This window comes from Somniosus microcephalus, chromosome 5, assembly GCF_052327205.1.
Source record: "Somniosus microcephalus isolate GS21.2 chromosome 5, FLI_Smic_1.0, whole genome shotgun sequence".
In the NCBI taxonomy this organism is placed as follows: domain Eukaryota; kingdom Metazoa; phylum Chordata; class Chondrichthyes; order Squaliformes; family Somniosidae; genus Somniosus; species Somniosus microcephalus.
Window position 1 is genome coordinate 255,786,282 of NC_140991.1, and position 17,843 is coordinate 255,804,124.

A 17,843-nucleotide genomic window follows, 5' to 3' on the forward strand; every position below is an offset into this window, starting at 1 on the left:
CCCCCCCTTCTTCAACCCGCACCCCCTTCAACCCGCACCCCCCCGACCCCCCCCTTCAACCCGCACCCCCCCGACCCCCCCTTCAACCCGCACCCCCCCCTTCAACCCGCACCCCCCCGACCCCCTTCTTCAACCCGCACCCCCTTCTTCAACCCGCACCCCCCCTTCAACCCGCAACCCCCCCCCCGACCCCCCCTTCAACCCGCAACCCCCCCCCCGACCCCCTTCTTCAACCCGCACCCCCCCGACCCCCCCCTTCAACCCGCACCCCCCCGACCCCCCCCTTCAACCCGCAACCCCCCCTTCAACCCACAACACCCCGACCCCCTCCCCGACAAAAGCCAAGCGGCCCCCTCACCTGGTTCAGGCAGTCCTCGCCGTTCGCTTTGGGATCCACCTCCACCTCCATCACCACCGAGTCGGGCCTGGTCACGTAACACAACATCGCGGTCGCTCGGCTCCCGGATCGCTCGCTGGCCGGCGCTCTGCTCCCCCTACACTGACGCGGCGCTGCTGATACGCCGGGAGCTACAAACGGACATCCAGGGCCGGCTCAGCTCCCGGTGTCCCTGCCTCTCGGTGTCGGCTCTGTCTGTCTGCCGGACCGGCCTCTCGGTGTCGGCACTCACTGTTCGCCGGACCGACCTCTCGGTGTCGGCACTCACTGTTCGCCGGACCGGACCGGCCTCTCGGTGTCGGCACTCACTGTTCGCCGGACCGACCTCTCGGTGTCGGCACTCACTGTTCGCCGGACCGGCCTCTCGGTGTCGGCACTCACTGTTTGTCGGACCGGCCTCTCGGATTGTGTCGGCACTCACTGTCAGTCGGACCGGCCTCTCGGTGTCGGCACTCACTGTCTGTCGGACCGGCCTCTCGGTGTCGGCACTCACTGTTTGTCGGACCGGCTTTTCGGATTTTGTCGGCGCTACTCTCGTTTCTTTTGGCAAATACCCGCGCTGACGTCACCCATACCCATGGAGCCAATCGGAGACGCTCACCGCTTCACTCCGGCCAATAGGAAGCCGTGTAACTTGCGAGCGGTGGGCACCCGTGAAGAGAACAATAGACGAAAGGAAGAAAAGGAGTACAGAATCTCTCTCAGTGAGATCTCTCTCTCTCTCTCAGTGAGATCTCGGTCTCTCTCAGTGAGATCTCTCTCTCAGTGAGATCTCTGTCTCTCTCAGTGGGATCTCTCAGTGGGATCTCTCTCTCAGTGAGATCTCTGTCTCTCTCAGTGGGATCTCTCTCTCAGTGGGATCTCTATCTCAGTGGGATCTCTCTATCTCTCTCAGTGGGATCTTTCTCTCAGTGGGATCTCTATCTCAGTGAGATCTCTCAGTGGGATCTCTCAGTGGGATCTCTCTCTCAGTGGGATCTCTATCCCTCTCAGTGAGATCTCTCTCTCAGTGAGACCTCTGTCTCTCTCAGTGGGATCTGTAGTGTATGTAACTGTTCTACCTTTAAGAGAACTATTGTATGTAACCATCCACCTTTAAGAGAACTATTTTAGGTGTGGCACTACTTTATCCTGGCTGCTGTATACTGTAATACCGACGGTGACCACACCGGTATATAAGTGCTGTGGCAGAATTTATTGGGCAGATTCGCCCTGACCTTCGAATAGTAAAGTCCTGTTTAAGTTACTCTTGTAGTCTGTGTATTACTTCACTATACAACCCACAGACTTTACAGTGGCGACGAGTTCGATCTTACCCTGCGGCAACAATACTTCTGAAGAAGTAAACGAGCGTCGAGAAGAGGCACCCGCCCTCGTCGTTTTGCTGAGAGAAAACTCGAGTCTGCAGACCAAGAAAGGAGGAAGATTTCAAACACAAAGTCTTCCATCAGCAACAGGCACGGATTGTCCCTTCTGCCACGGTGGTGAGTGAGCCGATCAACAGGAGAAGCAAGTCGGCCACGGTGACTGTGAGTAAAGGGAAAATAGAAACAAATAAACGGAGGATAAGGGCGGTGCACTCGACCACGGTCGAGGGGGAAAGGAGCCGGACAGAAGTCGGGCCCAGAGGCGCTGAGACTGGGGCAGCGTGGAGCAGAAGCCGCGGTACAAGCGGGCTGGGGAGCGTCGTGAGACGGCTAGACCGCGACGGCGAAAAAGGCCGGACAACTACCGCGACCACGAGGCGCTGCGACCGGGATCGTAAGGCGCGGGAAGATATAAAAATAAATAAGCCACGGAGAACTCAGCCACAGCCGGGGAGGAAAGCACCGGACTGCGAGAAGCTGGGAGGCGCGATTGGGGTGAAAAAGGCCAGACAGTGACTGAGGCCACGAAGCGCTGCGACCGGATCGTAAGGCGCGGGAAGAGATAAAAATAAATAAACTGCGGAGAACGCAGCTGCAGCCGGGGAGGAAGCACCGGACTGCGAGAGGCTGGGAGGAGCGATTGGGTGAAGAAGGTCGGACAGTGACCGAGGCCACGAAGCGCTGCGACCGGGATCGTAAGGCGCGGGAAGAGATAAAATAAATAAAGCGCAGAGAACTCAGCCGCAGCCGGGGAGGGAAGCACCGGACTGCGAGAGGGCTGGGAGGCGCGATTGAGAGCCGCGCGAGCGGGAGAGACAGAGCCCGAGCGAGAGCCGCACGAACAGGAGAGACAGAGCCCGAGAGAGAGCGAGCGAGAGCCGCGTGAGCGGGAGAGACAGAGCCCGAGGAAGACTGAGCGAGATCCAGCCCAGCGGCTGAAACTGTTCGCCGTCAACGGGTTGTACCCAGCACCGGAGAGACAGAGCCTGAGTGAGGGAAACTGAGCGAGATCCAGCCAGCGGCTGAGACCATTCGCCGTCAACGGGTTGTACCCAGAGCCGGTTGCCCGGCCGAGAGAAGGGAACGCGCTGAAGCCGAAGAGCAGGCTGCGAACCCCAAAAGCCAGCGGCCGTCGCCCGAGGGAAAAGCTTACCCCTCCCGCCAGGGGAAGAAAAGCGGGAACCGCCATCTTGAAAGTGGGCGGGGAAAGAAGATAAGCGCGGGAAACCGCGGGAAGCCGCCAGTAGGCGGAGAAAAAGACAGAAGCGGGAACCGCCATTTTGAAAGGGGCGGGGAAAGAAGATAAGCGCGGGGAAACCGCCATCTTGGAAAAAAAAAAGAGTTAAAGAACTATTTCGTTGTTGTTTATCAGGGAGGTGAAGATGCCTAAGCGTGGTAACATCAACGATTTCGATTCCGAGGTAGAAGATTGGGCCACGTATGTAGAACGCATTGAGATATATTGTGAGGCCAATAAAATAGAGGATGATGATAAAGCTATAGCCTTGCTAAACTCGATGGGGGCGAAGACATACGGGCTATTGAAGCATCTTCTAGCACCAGTTAAACCGGCGGATCAAACCTTCGATAATATTGTTGCTGTTCTGAAGGATCACTTGAACCCCACACCGCTGATGTTGGCGGAACGATTCAAATTTTATGCGAGAACGCAACGGAAAGAGGAAAGCAACGCGGAATACTTGGTCGAACTGCGTAGGCTAGCGAAATACTGCCAGTTTGGAGGAAATCTGACAGAGGCATTACGAGACAAGTTCGTGTGTGGGTTGTCGAAGGAAGGAACGCAAAAGCGACTGCTCGAAGAGAACGACCTTACACTGGATAGGGCTGTCCTTATTGCAGCATCACACGAAGCCGCAGCGAAAGGAACTGCGGAAATGCAGCTGAAGGCAGCGGTCCTCAGTGTGGATCAAATTACTTCGGGTGCAACGAAATGTTATCGTTGTGGGAAGACAACACACGACCAGAACCAATGCTGGTTTAAAAACCAGGACTGTAGGAAATGTGGCAAACTGGGTCACATAGCCAAAGTATGCCGGTCAGGGAAGAAGACCAACAACCAAAAAAAAAAAGCCATCACAGGAAAAGTACAACAAAGTACACAAGGTGGTTGAGAAGAGTTCAGATGAACAGAATTCGGATTCAGACCCAAGCGGCCAGGAACTGGGTAGTCTGAGAATTCATAATGTGAGTAAGGAAGCTGACCTACAAACTATCTGGGTCATGCTAAAAATAGCCGGAGTCCAAGTGAGAATGGAATTGGACACTGGATCAGCCCCATCAGTCATAAATCGAAGGGATTACAACCGGCTATTCTCACATATACCCTTGAGAGATACCAAGTTCGTATTGCAGACATACACGGGGCATAAAGTATACCCCATGGGAAAGATAAGAGTCAAGGTGAGAGACAGGGGCAAAGAACACCCCGGAATGGACTTATACGTACTACCTGAGGGAGGACCACCACTTCTAGGACGGGAGTGGATCAAGAAAATAGACATGGAATGGCACTACCTCAAAGCAATAACGAGTGAGGACTCGGGGCAGACAATCAGCTCAGACTCTGAAACGGATGACGATAAGACCAGCCCAAGCATGAAAGACAAGTCTAAAATGAACTTGCTGACTAAGGTTGGTAGAACGAATGTGGGCATAAAGGCTTATGCTCCAGAGGAGAACAAAGTTTCAGAACAGAATTCCTCTGAACAACAACAACATAGCTTGACAGAGAATTCTGAGTCTGTTCAAGTTACAGACATATATATTACTGAGGAACATCGAGCTCGAACGCAAACTTATTTCAGATTACGACAGCAATTAGAACAATTGAATTGCCGTCTCGAGCAAGAGATGAAAGCAATGAAAAAGTTCTATGATACCGAATGGGAGAATCTGGAAAGACAACAGAAGCAGCTGGGGAAGAAAAGGGAGCAGGAGCACACAAACCGTCTGCACGAGGAGGCCAAACGAATCAAAGCTGATTCGGCTTCTGAAGGGGCGTGCTCCAATCCGGTGGAACAAGATGTGCCGCAACTGAAGGCGCTGGTTAGCAGGTTGCAGGCAGAAAAAGCTGAGTTGGTCGACATGACTTCCGAGCTCCTACTGAAGTTGGGTGCAGCATCACCGGACGATTCATTTGTGGAAATTCGAATGATGGGGGCTGCGGATGATGGCGAAGTAGAAGCAGCAAAGGAGCCCCAGGACAAGGTTCTAAACAGCCCTGCAGCTAATGGAAAAGGGATGAGGACAGAAGAGTTAACAGTCAGCCAACTCCTCCAGGGCAAGGTTATAAACAGCCCTGTAGTTAATGGAAAAGGGATGATGGCAGAAGAGTTAACAGTCAGCCAACTCATTCATATGCTGAGGGATAAAACTCTAAAATGGGAAAAACTTAAATACGAGCCTCAATCTTCAAAGGGAAGGGAGCTCTCAAAAGTCATTGGAAGAGCTGAGGTGGCAACCCAGACTGAGAAGTCTGCAGCAGAACAGCCCTTGGATGCCAAAAGTACGCTGACGCACGGCAATGTAGAACAACAGAATACTGAAACAGCTACTTCAGTAGAGGGATTGAATAGTCCGATCAATCAATCTCCGAATGAAGTTAAAGTATTGAAATCACAAATGAGGTCATTAGTAAAAGACTTGCAGGAAGCCCAGAAAAAGCGGGATGAATCTGAACGCATGATGAAGTCTCTTCAGGACAGATGTCGGGATTTGGAACAAAAGTCGGCTAACGTCCAGCTGGGTAAGGAGGAAATAGAAGACCCTCTCGCTGGCCTAGCTCAGGACGACACCGAATATTACCATGACCTGTTGAGTGACACTGAATATTACGAGGACCTGGTCTGCCCAACTCCCAAAGTGCCGAAATCAGGATGAATCACTTAAAGTCTAAGGAACATAGGGAGATGGTGGTGTTACAGCTGGCAGCTGACAATGGAGCCCCGAGAGTCTCCAAGAAGCAAAAAAGGAAAAGACGAAGCAGAAGATGATAACCATCTGAACCATTATTACCTCTACCCGATCACACACGTGGTCCCCCGAACGGAGCCAAATCAGTTGGAAAGTAGGAAAATTTCCCAAGGCAATCCAACTGTTTTTTTTTTTGTTTGTTTAAAAAGTCAGCAATGCTGGTTCAGAAGTGATGGAAGTAAAGCTGTTAAGTCTAGGGAAGGACTATGGGATGAGTCCCTCTAGCAAGGTGACCCGACTACACCACGGAGGCGTGGTCCGGACCGAGTCAAGAAGATCAGAGACTGAATCTGTGAACTGTTTCCCGCAGAGACTGAATCTGAACTGTTTCCGCAGAGACTACCTCTGTGAACTGTTGTAACATGAAGTTGGATATGTTATGATGTTATGTTAATGGGGAATAAGTATGTTGTAAGCTAAAAAGGGAGGATTGTAGTGTATGTAACTGTTCTACCTTTAAGAGAACTATTGTATGTAACCGTCCACCTTTAAGAGAACTATTTTAGGTGTGGCACTACTTTATCCTGGCTGCTGTATACTGTAATACCGACGGTGACCACACCGGTATATAAGTGCTGTGGCAGAATTTATTGGGCAGATTCGCCCTGACCTTCGAATAGTAAAGTCCTGTTTAAGTTACTCTTGTAGTCTGTGTATTACTTCGCTATACAACCCACAGACTTTACAGGATCTCTCTCTCAGTGAGATCTCTCTCTCAGTGAGATCTCTGTCTCTCTCAGTGGGATCTCTCTCTCAGTGTGATCTCTATCTCTCTCAGTGAGATCACTCTCAGTGAGATCTCTGTCTCTCTCAGTGGAATCTCTATCTCAGTGAGATCTCTATCTCTCTCAGTGGGAGCTCTATCTCAGTGGGATCTCTCTCAGTGGGCTCTCTCTCAGTGGGATCTCTCTCTCAGTGGGATCTCTCTCTCGGTGGGATCTCTATCTCAGTGGAATCTCTCTCTCAGTGAGATCTCTATCTCTCTCAGTGGGATCTCTCAGTGGGATCTCTATCTCTCTCAGTGGGAGCTCTCTATATCTCAGTGGGATCTCTATCTCTCTCAGTGGGATTTCTCAGTGGGATCTCTCTATCAGTGGGATCTCTATCTCTCTCAGTGGGATCTCTCTATCTCAGTGGGATCTCTATCTCTCAGTGGGACCTCTCTCAGTGGAATCTCTCTCAGTGGGATCTCTCTCGCTCAGTGGGATCTCTCTCAGTGGGATCTCTCGCTCAGTGGGATCTCTCTCTCAGTGGGATCTCTCTCAGTGGAATCTTTCTCAGTGGGATCTCTCTCAGGGTGATCTCTCTCACAGTGGGATCTCGATGTCTCTCAGTGGAATCTCTAGCTCTCAGTGGGATCTCTATCTCTCTCAGTGGGATCTCTCTCTTTCAGTGGGATCTCTATCTCTCTCTGTGGGATCTCTCTCAGTGTGATCTCTCAGTGAGATCTTGATGTCTCTCAGTGGAGTTTCTATCTCTCAGTGGGATCTCTATCTCAGTGAGACCGCTATCTCAGTGGGATCTCTATCTCTTTCAGTGAGATCTCTATCTCTCAGTGTGATCTCTCAGTGGGATCTCTATCTCAGTTGGATCTCTATCTCTCTCGGTAGATCTTTATCTCTCTCAGTGGGATCTCTCTCTCAGTGTGATCTCTCTCTCAGTGGGATCTCTATCTCAGTTGGATCTCTATCTCTCTCAGTAGATCTTTATCTCTCTCAGTGGGATCTCTCTCAGTGGGATCTCTATCTGAGTGAGATCTCTAGCTCGCTCAGTGAGATCTCTATCTCTCTCATTGGGATCTCTATCTGAGTGAGATCTCTAGCTTGCTCAGTGAGATCTCTATCTCTCTCATTGGGATCTCTATCGCTCAAGAGAGAGAAAATAAAGAATGTAGTACCTAGTGGTAAGGGACAGCATTGCCATTGAGAGAGAGAGACAAATAGAGAGAGATCCCATTGGTAGAGAGAAAAATTGAGAGAGATCCCTTTAAAAGAGAGAGCATGCAAAGCAATGTGAGTGCAATCTATGTTACTTTACACCCTGGGGAAGCCTGCAGTACGAGCAAAGCCAGTTGACTCTAGTCCTGCTTTGCTCTGTTCATGGGGAAAGAGATCTTTGTGTTCCTCCTGGTGTAGAGAGCCTTGGTGACCTCCCTGATACAGCAGTGGACTGCAAACTGGGAGATGTCACTGATGTCACCTGCTGCAGTCTAAAAGGAACCTATGGCATAAAAGTTAGGGACCATGGTGACCTTGACAGTCACAGGCAGTGCTGTCCATTCTCTGGTACGAGGCTCAAGTTGTGGCTGCAGCGGTTGACATAGCTCGGTGACAATCTCCTTTGTGAAGCAGAGGCGCTGAGACATTGCTCCTAAGTGAAGTTCAGGTAAGAGAGGTGCTCCCTGAAGACCCACTGTGGATATGGCCTCTTGCCCAGGGCCCTCATCCTCCCTTTTCTGTGAGCTGCTCCTGCTCTCTCCTGTCTTCCTCCTCCACTCCTCCCCCAGCCCTAAAGGCAGCCCTACCAGACCACTCACAACTGCAGTACAACTGTTTAGAAGACAGAAAAAAACATTGCAGTACCAGCAAAATCTTCTCAGCAGTCAGAATTAAATGATCACATCAGAAAACAAGTCAAAACCCACCAAATTTTAACCAACGTGTAAATGACAAACCAGCAGCTAACTTGTATGTAGTAAATAGCACGACTGAAAGGTCTTTCCTGCCTGTTATCACCACAAGTTACTGCACAAGTTTATCACGTTGCAAGTCAGGAACTGGGGCAGCCCAATATCACAAAAGGCTCCTACTACAACCACAGACCCTTATTTAAATAGTGATAGTAAGGACAGTGGCGACAAGAGCTGTGGGACTGTTGATGTATTGGGGATGGGAGGGATGGTTCAGGTGACAAGCTCTTCAATGAGCTGCTCTCAGAGTCCTGGCAGCTAGGGGCATAAAAATATAAGTGAAGGAGAGAGGAGACACTTTTTGTAGACTTACCAGTATCAATATCCATAGCTAAAATGATTCAAGAGGCTGAGAATTTTTGGGAGGGACCAAGCCCAAAAAGGTTTGAGAATCACAGTTGTAACCAATGACAGCTCCAATCGTATGTGCAGGAGTTCATCCACAAAGAACAAACTCCCGACTTTACTTCAGGAGTATTATGGCCTGGTGAATGGGGAGGAAATAGCGACAGAGACAGGCAGGTGGTGTGGCAGGGGGCAGGGAGAATGAGAAAGCCTGTCTTGAGAGGCGAGGAAGACATGCTTTGTTGGGGATACAGTTGAGAAGGGAGCAGAGAGGGAGACCCTTTTGGGTTTGCAGGGAGAGAAAGAGAAAGGGAGAAAAAAGAGTGAATGGGAGATGCTATACTGTGAGGGTGGAAGAGAGCCAGCTGAGCTTGGGTAGAGTGGGAGGAGAAAAGGAAGGAGAAAGAGGGAGAGAACCTAATTGTGAGAATGCATCTCTGGTTCTGCTATGAGTAGAAGGGACAATTATTTTTGGAGCTTAGTGGCACCATGTAATAAAACAGCATGGGGGTTATTTTGGGGAAAGAGTGAAAACAGGCGCTAATGAGACACGTGAGTTTGAAAGTTTGGTTTTAGCCTGCAATTTTGGGGCTAATTGATGATTACAACATCACATTACAACAGTGACTACACTCCAAAAAAGTACTTCATTGGCTGTAAAGCACTTTGAGATGTCTGGTGTCATGACAGGCGCTATATAAATGTAAGCCTTTCTTTCTTTAACATGATTTAAACATGCCTGGAGGACTTGACACAAGTGGTCATGGTAAGATCCCATCTCACAAACACACTGCTCAGTAACTGCATCCACCATCTAACTATACACCCTGACACTCACACAACTCACACTACTACATCCTTCACAGGCACCACTCACACCTCAGACACATCTCACAGCTCTTCAACCATGTGAGACATCATACACACAAAAATACACCTACCAATACACTCATTCACAATCACCAATCTTTCTCTTCCAGGACAAGTTAGCACAGAACAAGCACCAGCAGGACCTGACCAGGGAAGAGAAGTGTGACTGCATGAGATCACTCCCCTTGAGGAGGCAGTGCTGGCTGTGATCGGGAGGGGAGCGGCAGACGCAGTGGCCATAGGCAGAGCAGGGAACATCTCGCCTAGTGGTATGTGGACACTCCAGCTTCCTTACATATCCACAACTATTCCTGATCCCTAATCCACGAACCTATCCTCACTCACAAACTCCATATGGTCTCATCACACACATCCTCCTATATTGGCCACACATGCTGCACCCTAACCCTTCTAGCTTTATCATTGCAGGTTCCCAGGAGCAAGATCCATCTTGCCCCCCAGAGGAAATAAAAGGGGAGGAAGAGCCACCTCGCCCTCCCCCCCGCCGTGCCCCAGAGGAAGAGGAGGAGAGTGAGGAAGATGGCACTGCGTCAATCGCTACCACTGTCTCAGGCACCAACTCAGAGACCGGCACCATGCATAACTTAGAGGCTAGTGTAGAACACCGATCCTCACAGTGGGACGCACCGGGCACCAGTGACATCAGGTGGAAGGGACAGCACAGGTGCCATCTTGCCAGGGGGCAAGAATCAGAAATTCGGGTCTCCACGGGTGACTACGCACGGGGTACTCACCCGTAAGCCCAATGGAAGTGTCGGTTTCGTGCATGCACTGCGCATGTGCGGGAAACCGGAACTTCCGTTCCCTTAAAGGAAGGGGTTCAGAGGTCGAACGCGTACGCCGGAGAGGCAGTGCGTGCGCATGGAGCTTACGTTTTTTTTGAAGGGTTCTCCGGCAGGGTAAGCCTCCAGAAGTTACACATGTAAAAAGCAGGCGCAAGGCCTGCTTTTAACAAGGTAAGTGGTGAATTAATTAAAATTAAAACATTTTTTCCACAGGTTTATTATTTTTAAATACTTTAAAGAAAGGTAAGTTTATTTTTATGTAATTATAAATGTAATTAATTTTTTCAAAAATTTAAATTATTGTTTAAAATAGTTATTTTATATAATTTATTGTTATTTTAAAAATGTGATGTTTCTTTTTTAATTTATTTGAAGTTTTAGTGATGTTTTGGGGCTTATAGTATTTATAGCTCTTCCTGTCAATTTTATGAATGGGCATTTCCCTGCTACCATTGGCTCTCCATGGCCCACATGATCCCAGGGGACACATCAAACTAACTGCGCCCCTGGGATATGCAAGCACCGCGTGCCAGCAGTTGGAGGAGGCCCAGGATCGGAATCCCATGCGGGCCCACAGCTCAACGGCCGGCGTGCTAGGTAAGTACATGTCGGAGGCTTGCACCCGCGGGAAGCCTCCGACCCGAATTTCTGGGCTATTGGGGCAGTAATTCCTCCCCAAACGCGTGAGTACGGAAGGGGTACTCGCGTCTGGCCGGAGGAAATGCCGGTTTTCAGCATGCACAGCGCATGCGCTGAAAACCGGCATTTCCTCTCCTCTCACCCAAGAGTTGAAGAGGCTAGCGCGTGCGCTGTAGGGGGCAGCGTGTGCGTCTTGGATTTCCTCTGTTTTGGGGGATTTGCGCATGTGTAAAGGCCTCCGGTCTTTACGCTTGTAAAAAGCACACGTAAGTATTTATTTTTACAGGTAAGTGGTGTTTTAGTGCAACTTAGAAAAAAATTTTCCACAGGTTTATTATTTTAAAGAATCTACAATAAGGTAAGTTTAGTTTTAGACCCTTTTTATTAAAAATTTATTTTATTCAAAAAAAAAAATAATTGTTTAAATTATTTTTTTAAACTTATTTATACTTAATTTAATGATTGGGATGTTTTTTAAAATGTTATTTAAAGTTTAAGTAGTGTTTTGGGGTGCAGTACTTCTCATGAGTTTGACAGTTCTTATGAATGAAGTTTCCCCTCCCCTGATTGGCTGAACAGTGCTCACCTGATCCCAGCCGGCACATCGCACTAACTACGCCGCTGGGTCAGGTTAGCACAGCGCGCCGACATCAGAACCTGGCCACTGACAGGAAATCCACTGCGGGCCAGGTTTCAGATGTCGGCGTGCAGGGTGAGTGCACATCGGGGGCTTGCACGCGCGGCAAGCCCCCGACACCAAGTTCTGGGCCATTGTGTTTTTGTTATGTTGATTGAGGGATAAATATTGGGCAGGACACCGGGGATAACTCCGCTGCTCTTCTTCGAAATAGTGCCATGGGATCTTTTACATCCACCTGAGAGAGCAGACAGGGCCTCGGTTTAACACCTCTTCTGAAAGACGGCACCTCTGACAGTGCAGCACTCCCTCAGCACTGCACTGGAGTGCCAGCCTAGATTTATGTGCTCAAGTCTCTGGAGTGGGACTTGAACCCACAACCTTCTGACTCAGAGGTAAGTGTGCTACCCACTGAGCCACAGCTGACACTTGATGAAGACCTTGCAAGGCCAAGCTTCAGAAGAAGGCTGATGGATTTAACACAAACCAAATGCTTGGTGCAATGGACAGCCTGCCAGAAAGCTTAGGGGAATGGAACAGTCCGCCTCCAGCTTGGCCCGTGGCTTGATGCAGAGCCTGGAACCCATCCTCTCCAGTGTGGAGAGGCTGACCATTTCTATCCAGCGACCTGTGGAGCCCAACATCATGCAGCGTCTAATGAGTGAGGTCACAGTTTCCAATGCAGTCATTGTGGCTTCCATGAAACGAAAAGGGCTTGCAGAATATCTCAGCTGCCCAGAGATCTGTCATTCAGCAGATTACAGGGCTGGCTGAACAGATGGCCCGAGGTAGTGGCGTGGGGACCATGGAGCAGGAACGTACTGGCCTTTCTCCGGATGGCAGTATTCCTGCTCCCTCCCCTAGCACTCCACCATTGTCCTTGCAATTGCCTGTCAGCCAGGCGGCCCAGATTGCTCAAGCACATGCCGAGATGGTGCAGTCTGAGGTGGGGTCATCACGGCCCACAGCCTCTCGAGGGAGTCCCAGGAGGACATCTGAACTGCCCTTTTCAGAATCTCTGCAGCCATCCACCCACTTCGTAGAAGCATCAGAGTAGGGAAGAGCACTTACAGGATAGTGACTAAGGGTAAGCACTAGGGTGAATAGTGTAATATTTGTAAGTGCTGTTGGTTATGTCATGTTTTCATTGTTTGTGTTTGCTCCAGATAAAGAGTCAATATGGTAATTGTGTGGTGCTGCAATTGGTGGTCTTTTTTATTGTGTTGTTCATGGGGAAGGGATTGAAAGGATTGAGTGCAGATGGTGGACTTCTTGTTGGATCCTCAGTCGTGGAAGGTAAAGCATGTGGCAACAGTGCTCTGAAGTCTGATGGCGGAGGACGTCTCTCAAAAGCGGTCTTCAATTAGATGGCGGTGAGCAACTCCCAGGTGCAGGCTGTCTACCTGGAACCTGCTAATGCTCCCCCTCATCCGCCTTGTCTTCCTCCTCCTCCTCCTCAATCTTTTTTTTAATTCGTTTGTGGGATCCGGGCATCGCTGGCAACCAGCATTTTATTGCCCATCCCTAGTTGCCCTTGAGAAGGTGGTGGTGAGCTGCTTTCTTGAACCGCTGCAGTCCATGTGGTGAAGGTACTCCCACAATGCTGTTAGGTAGGGAGTTCCAGGATTTTGACCCAGCGACGATGAAGGATCAGCGATATACTTCTAAGTCAGGATGGTGTGTGACTTGGAGGGGAACTTGGAGGTGATGGTGTTCCCATGTGCCTGCTGCCCTTGTCCTTCTAGGTGGAAGAGGTCGCGGGTTTGGGAGGTGCTGCCGAAGAAGCCTTGGCGAGTTGCTGCAGTGCATCTTGTAGATGGTACACACTGCAGCCACGGTACACCGGTGGTGGAGGGAGTGAATGTTTAAGGTAGTGGATGGGGTGCCAGTCAAGTGGGCTGCTTTGTCCTGGATGGTGTCGAGCTTCTTGAGTGTTGTTGGAGCTGCACTCATCCAGGCAAGTGGAGAGTATTCTATCACACTCCTTACTTGTGCCTTGTAGATGGTGGAAAGGCTTTGGGGAGTCAGGAGGTGAGACACTCACTGCAGAATACCTAGCCTCTGACCTGCTCTTGTTGCCACAGTATTTATGTGACTGGTCCAGTTAAGTTTCTGGTTAATGGTGACCCCCAGGATGTTGATAGTGGGGGATTCGGCGATGGTAATGCCATTGAATGTCAAGGGGTGGTGGTTAGACTCTCGCTTGTTGGAGATAGTCATTGCCTGGCACTTCTGTGGCACGAATGTTACCTGTCACTTATCCAGGTCTTGTTGCATGCGGGCATTGTAAGATTCGAAATTTTCAGCAATAATCACGCAAGAAAACAGGATAAAATAAGACAGTTTATTGACCAAAGTAAGCTTGCACAGAAAAACCTTTGATAAAAGGGCATACAAAATGGCCGCCGGGCCTCGTGATCAGTTTTCTGGACCGTTTGATTTCTGTTACTGCAAGCCAGACAGGCTTGTGGATTGAAGACAGTAAGCCCGCGAAAGCCAGTATCGGGGAACCGAAACTCAGGGAAACAGCATACATATTCAATGGATTCTAAGTACAGGATGGGGCCCATCAAAATATGGGCGGACAATGCATGAACACTTATACCCATTTAATGTACAAAGGAGAAACCGTTTAACAGCCATCAAGGAAAATCTCCAGACCGATCAATATGCGAACCGAGTCGCGGTGACAATGTAAAAGACATTAAAAGACATTATCGGCCAGGAAGGCCAGTTAAGTTATCACCGGCTCCCGTTACAAGACAAAGCGCCCCTGCAGAGATTTCTGCCCGCCAAAATTAATACAAAGACAGGACTATGATTTGGCGGGAGATAAGACTGTCCCAAAAGGGTATAACTATGGATTGAAAGTCCATCAAAAGTTACGGAGTTATCGATCGAACGAACGAAGGACGGACGGTGACGGTTACACAGATCCAGGATCAAGCGCGCCTCTTCTACCTCGGTAGCTTCGGAATCGATGAAGACGCTTCGTCTTTTTAAAGACGCTTCGGACGGACAATTTCGGTGAAAAGACAACGTGGTCGGTGTTCAGCCAGACAAGGCTCGGTGACAACGGGAAGACGACGAGGGTGGCCCGGGTACTGTGGTCGGGAGATCATTGACGACCCAGGCCGAAGGAGAAGAAACCCTCTGGAAAGCCACCGAGCCAGGCGGGAGCGAGAAAGGTCCTCGACATACCATTCGGCCAGAGACCTTCAGATTCTCCCATTTGCATGCAGTTCTTCAACAGCTTTTAGCTGATTCAACCTTGATGAGCGCTCATCGAGGCTGTGTCTACCCCGCCGCCTCAAGAGAGAGAGAATATCGACTGCGCCAGAAGTTTCCAAATCCACGTGACGACGGAAAGCTGTGCCAAAAGGCTGCGAACCCCCTTTTTCGCGATTTTGAGAGTGGTGAGCATGATCCCAAGTTCCTCAGGTCGAAACTTAGTTTAGGTATAGGGGAGGGAGTTAAGGGTAATCGTAATGTGTTTTCCCTTTTACGATGTGCCGTGTGTTCCCCATTTCCATAGAGTCAAGTTCATAAAATTGTGCATGATTGTAGTTACTTTAATCTGTGCCTATGACATGTATTTTGTAATGCTTCAAACTGTTTAAAAATAAAAGCATCCATTTCGTGCTATTCAACCTGGTCTATTGAGTCCTTTCTCTGCACTACAGTTCTCTGCATCTAAGTCCAAGGTCTAGAACCGTAGGGGAGAGTGGGTCGAACCACTCAAGGGTAATTATTGCACAAAGCCTGGCAGGAGACCAGAACGAGCAAGAGAAACCCCCTACAGAAATGGCGACCGCGGCAGGACCTTGACAGCAGGAAAGTAGTGTGTTAGATCAAGGTCTGAATAAACGAAATGTGATGGATGAAAGAATAGCGGATTATGTTTTTGGAAAAGTCAACCTCACAAAACAATGGATATCTGACCTATTAAGGGATAGGCGCCCGCTAGACGCAGCCATCAAGTGGACAGAGGGTAAAGAGCATAAGAAATCTGTAGAAAAGGCGGTCTGGCTGATGTGCTACAAGAAGCAAGTCCAGCTTTTGGACCAAGTCGTTGCAGCACAAACAGCCCAGATCAAAGGGTTGCTTACAGACGTAGAGGAAAAGGTTGCGGGAGGTCAAAAACTGATTGAATCGCTTAACGCGCTGAATCAGGAACGACACTCCACAACTCGCTGCCACGAAACCCGGGTAGAGTATTTAAAATGTCAGGTCATTGAAGCCAAGGCCTGTGAAGGTAGAATGAGAGAGAAGTGTTTCCGTCTAGCTAAGCAAATAGAGGCCCAAGAGGAAAAACTTCTGGGAGCCAGGGCAGCATATAAGATGGCCATGGAGGATAGATCTGAGAGCACCGACCACAGCGCTTGCCGCCGGGAGCAAGAGAACCTGAGAACGGCCCTAGCCAAGGCAAACGGCTTGGTGTGTCTCATAAACCCACCAGCGAGCCAGCTATTGCTAGCCAAGGAATCCAAAAGACCGATTCCACAAGAGATAGTTCAGGCACCAACCCCCGAACCCTCTGCGCCTCCTGCTTATGATGAGTCTTGGACTCCGGGGAAGGAAACGGAGATGGTAGATGAAGAGATTCTTGAGGTAGAGCAACACCAGATAGTAGAGTCAGGGCCGGCGCCGATGTGTCCAACTCGACACCGGAGGCTCGGTCCGAATGAAGACAATGGCGAGGACGGACCCCTTGTGCATCAGATCATAATGCCCCACAGCGCACAACAGCTGAGGGCAATGATAAGTCACATCCCAAAACTCTCTGAGTCAGGAGATCCCTCCGTCCATTTTAGGGACGTGGAGCAGATCGCAGCAGTTAATGACTGCGACGGGGTCGAACAGTCTAAGATGCTGCTGTTCTCCCTGGACAGCTCGCTCCTCCAGTGTCTCCCTGACGAGAGCAAGAGAGGGCACAGGGACTATGAGTTGTTACGGGACGAGATCCTGGAGATTATAGGAGAGGGTGACGGAACTCCGTCCCTCCGTTTAGAAAAGAGAGTGCAGCTAGAGGGAGTACCCCCACGGGTTTTCGCCGGAAGGTTGTGGCCCGTGTATCGGCGCAGCTGCCCGGGAGGACCGGAACGGAACGCGCTAAATGATGAACAAAGGGCTCATTGGCTCCGGTGCCTGGTAGCAGGTTGTTTGCCAATAGTGCGGGAGCAGGCCAAAGCATGGTTTGACCCCACTAACGCCCGCTCCATGGAGGAACTAATACTTGATCAGCTCACGATCAGTTACAGGAACAACAAGGGTAGGAAAACGCCTGTTTTAAAGGGAAAGGTGCATGAGGTGAGGCCTGCAGCTTCTGCTAAAAAGGAATGGCATCAGGAGGGAAATCGCCCTCCCCAAGCCAACAGCAGTTGTTACGGGTGTGGGAAGGAGGGTCATTGGCGCAAGGACTGTAGAAATCCATGGAAGGATAAGAGAGAGAGAATGTTCGCCGCAGCCCAAGCCCGAGCCCAAGCCCAAGTCCAAGCCCACGCCCAGACCGCTGCCCCAGCACCAGTCCAGAACCCAACCGTAGCCCCTGCCCCAACAATAGGGGGTGGTGCGGTTGTGGATCCCGCTGCGATCGAGTCAGTCTTGGAGACTATGCGGTCTCTGATGACCTGGCAGGGGAAGGTAGCGGTCGCCAACAGCCCTATCGCTCCCGAGACCCCAACCGAAACACCTAAATGACTGACGCCTGCGCAGCCCGTCTACTTGTGTCCGCTCCGCTATGACGCCTGGAGAAGACCTGTGGTGGAAATGGAGGTGGAAAGACAAAAGGGTAGTTACCTGTTGGATACGGGAGCTTCGTGTACCGTGATCCACACAGATAAACCTTTTGCCTCACCTCTGTCCGCCCAGGCTCCATACTTAGTAGCGGGTTTCACAGGCAGAGAACAGGCTGGCGCGTACTCCATCCCGCTCTCCATTCATTTGGGAGCACTCCACACCACATGGACGTGTATCCTATTGAAGTGGAGTGAGGGGGGTGGAAAAGGCATCCTCGGGGCTGATTTCTTGGTGGAACACGGGATCCTCGTGGACCTGAGAAATCACTGTCTCTGGGGAGCCGAGAGCGGTTTAGGTAAGG

At 50.2% G+C, this 17,843-nt stretch overlaps 1 protein-coding gene across 2 annotated transcripts in view; it reads right to left on the reverse strand.

Moving 5' to 3' along the window:
* The window catches only part of mylipa (myosin regulatory light chain interacting protein a), an 80,063-nt gene extending 79,109 nt beyond the window's left edge, over positions 1 to 954 (reverse strand). Inside the window, exon 1 of one of the 2 annotated variants that reach the window (XM_085988852.1) lies at positions 359 to 954. In XM_085988852.1, the coding sequence (XP_085844978.1) occupies positions 359 to 445 (87 nt within the window). In that variant the 5' untranslated portion in view covers positions 446 to 954. The remainder of the gene's footprint in view (positions 1 to 358) is intronic. The other variant, XM_085988851.1, reaches the window with a different exon arrangement.
* Between the last annotated feature and the right edge of the window lie 16,889 nt (positions 955 to 17,843).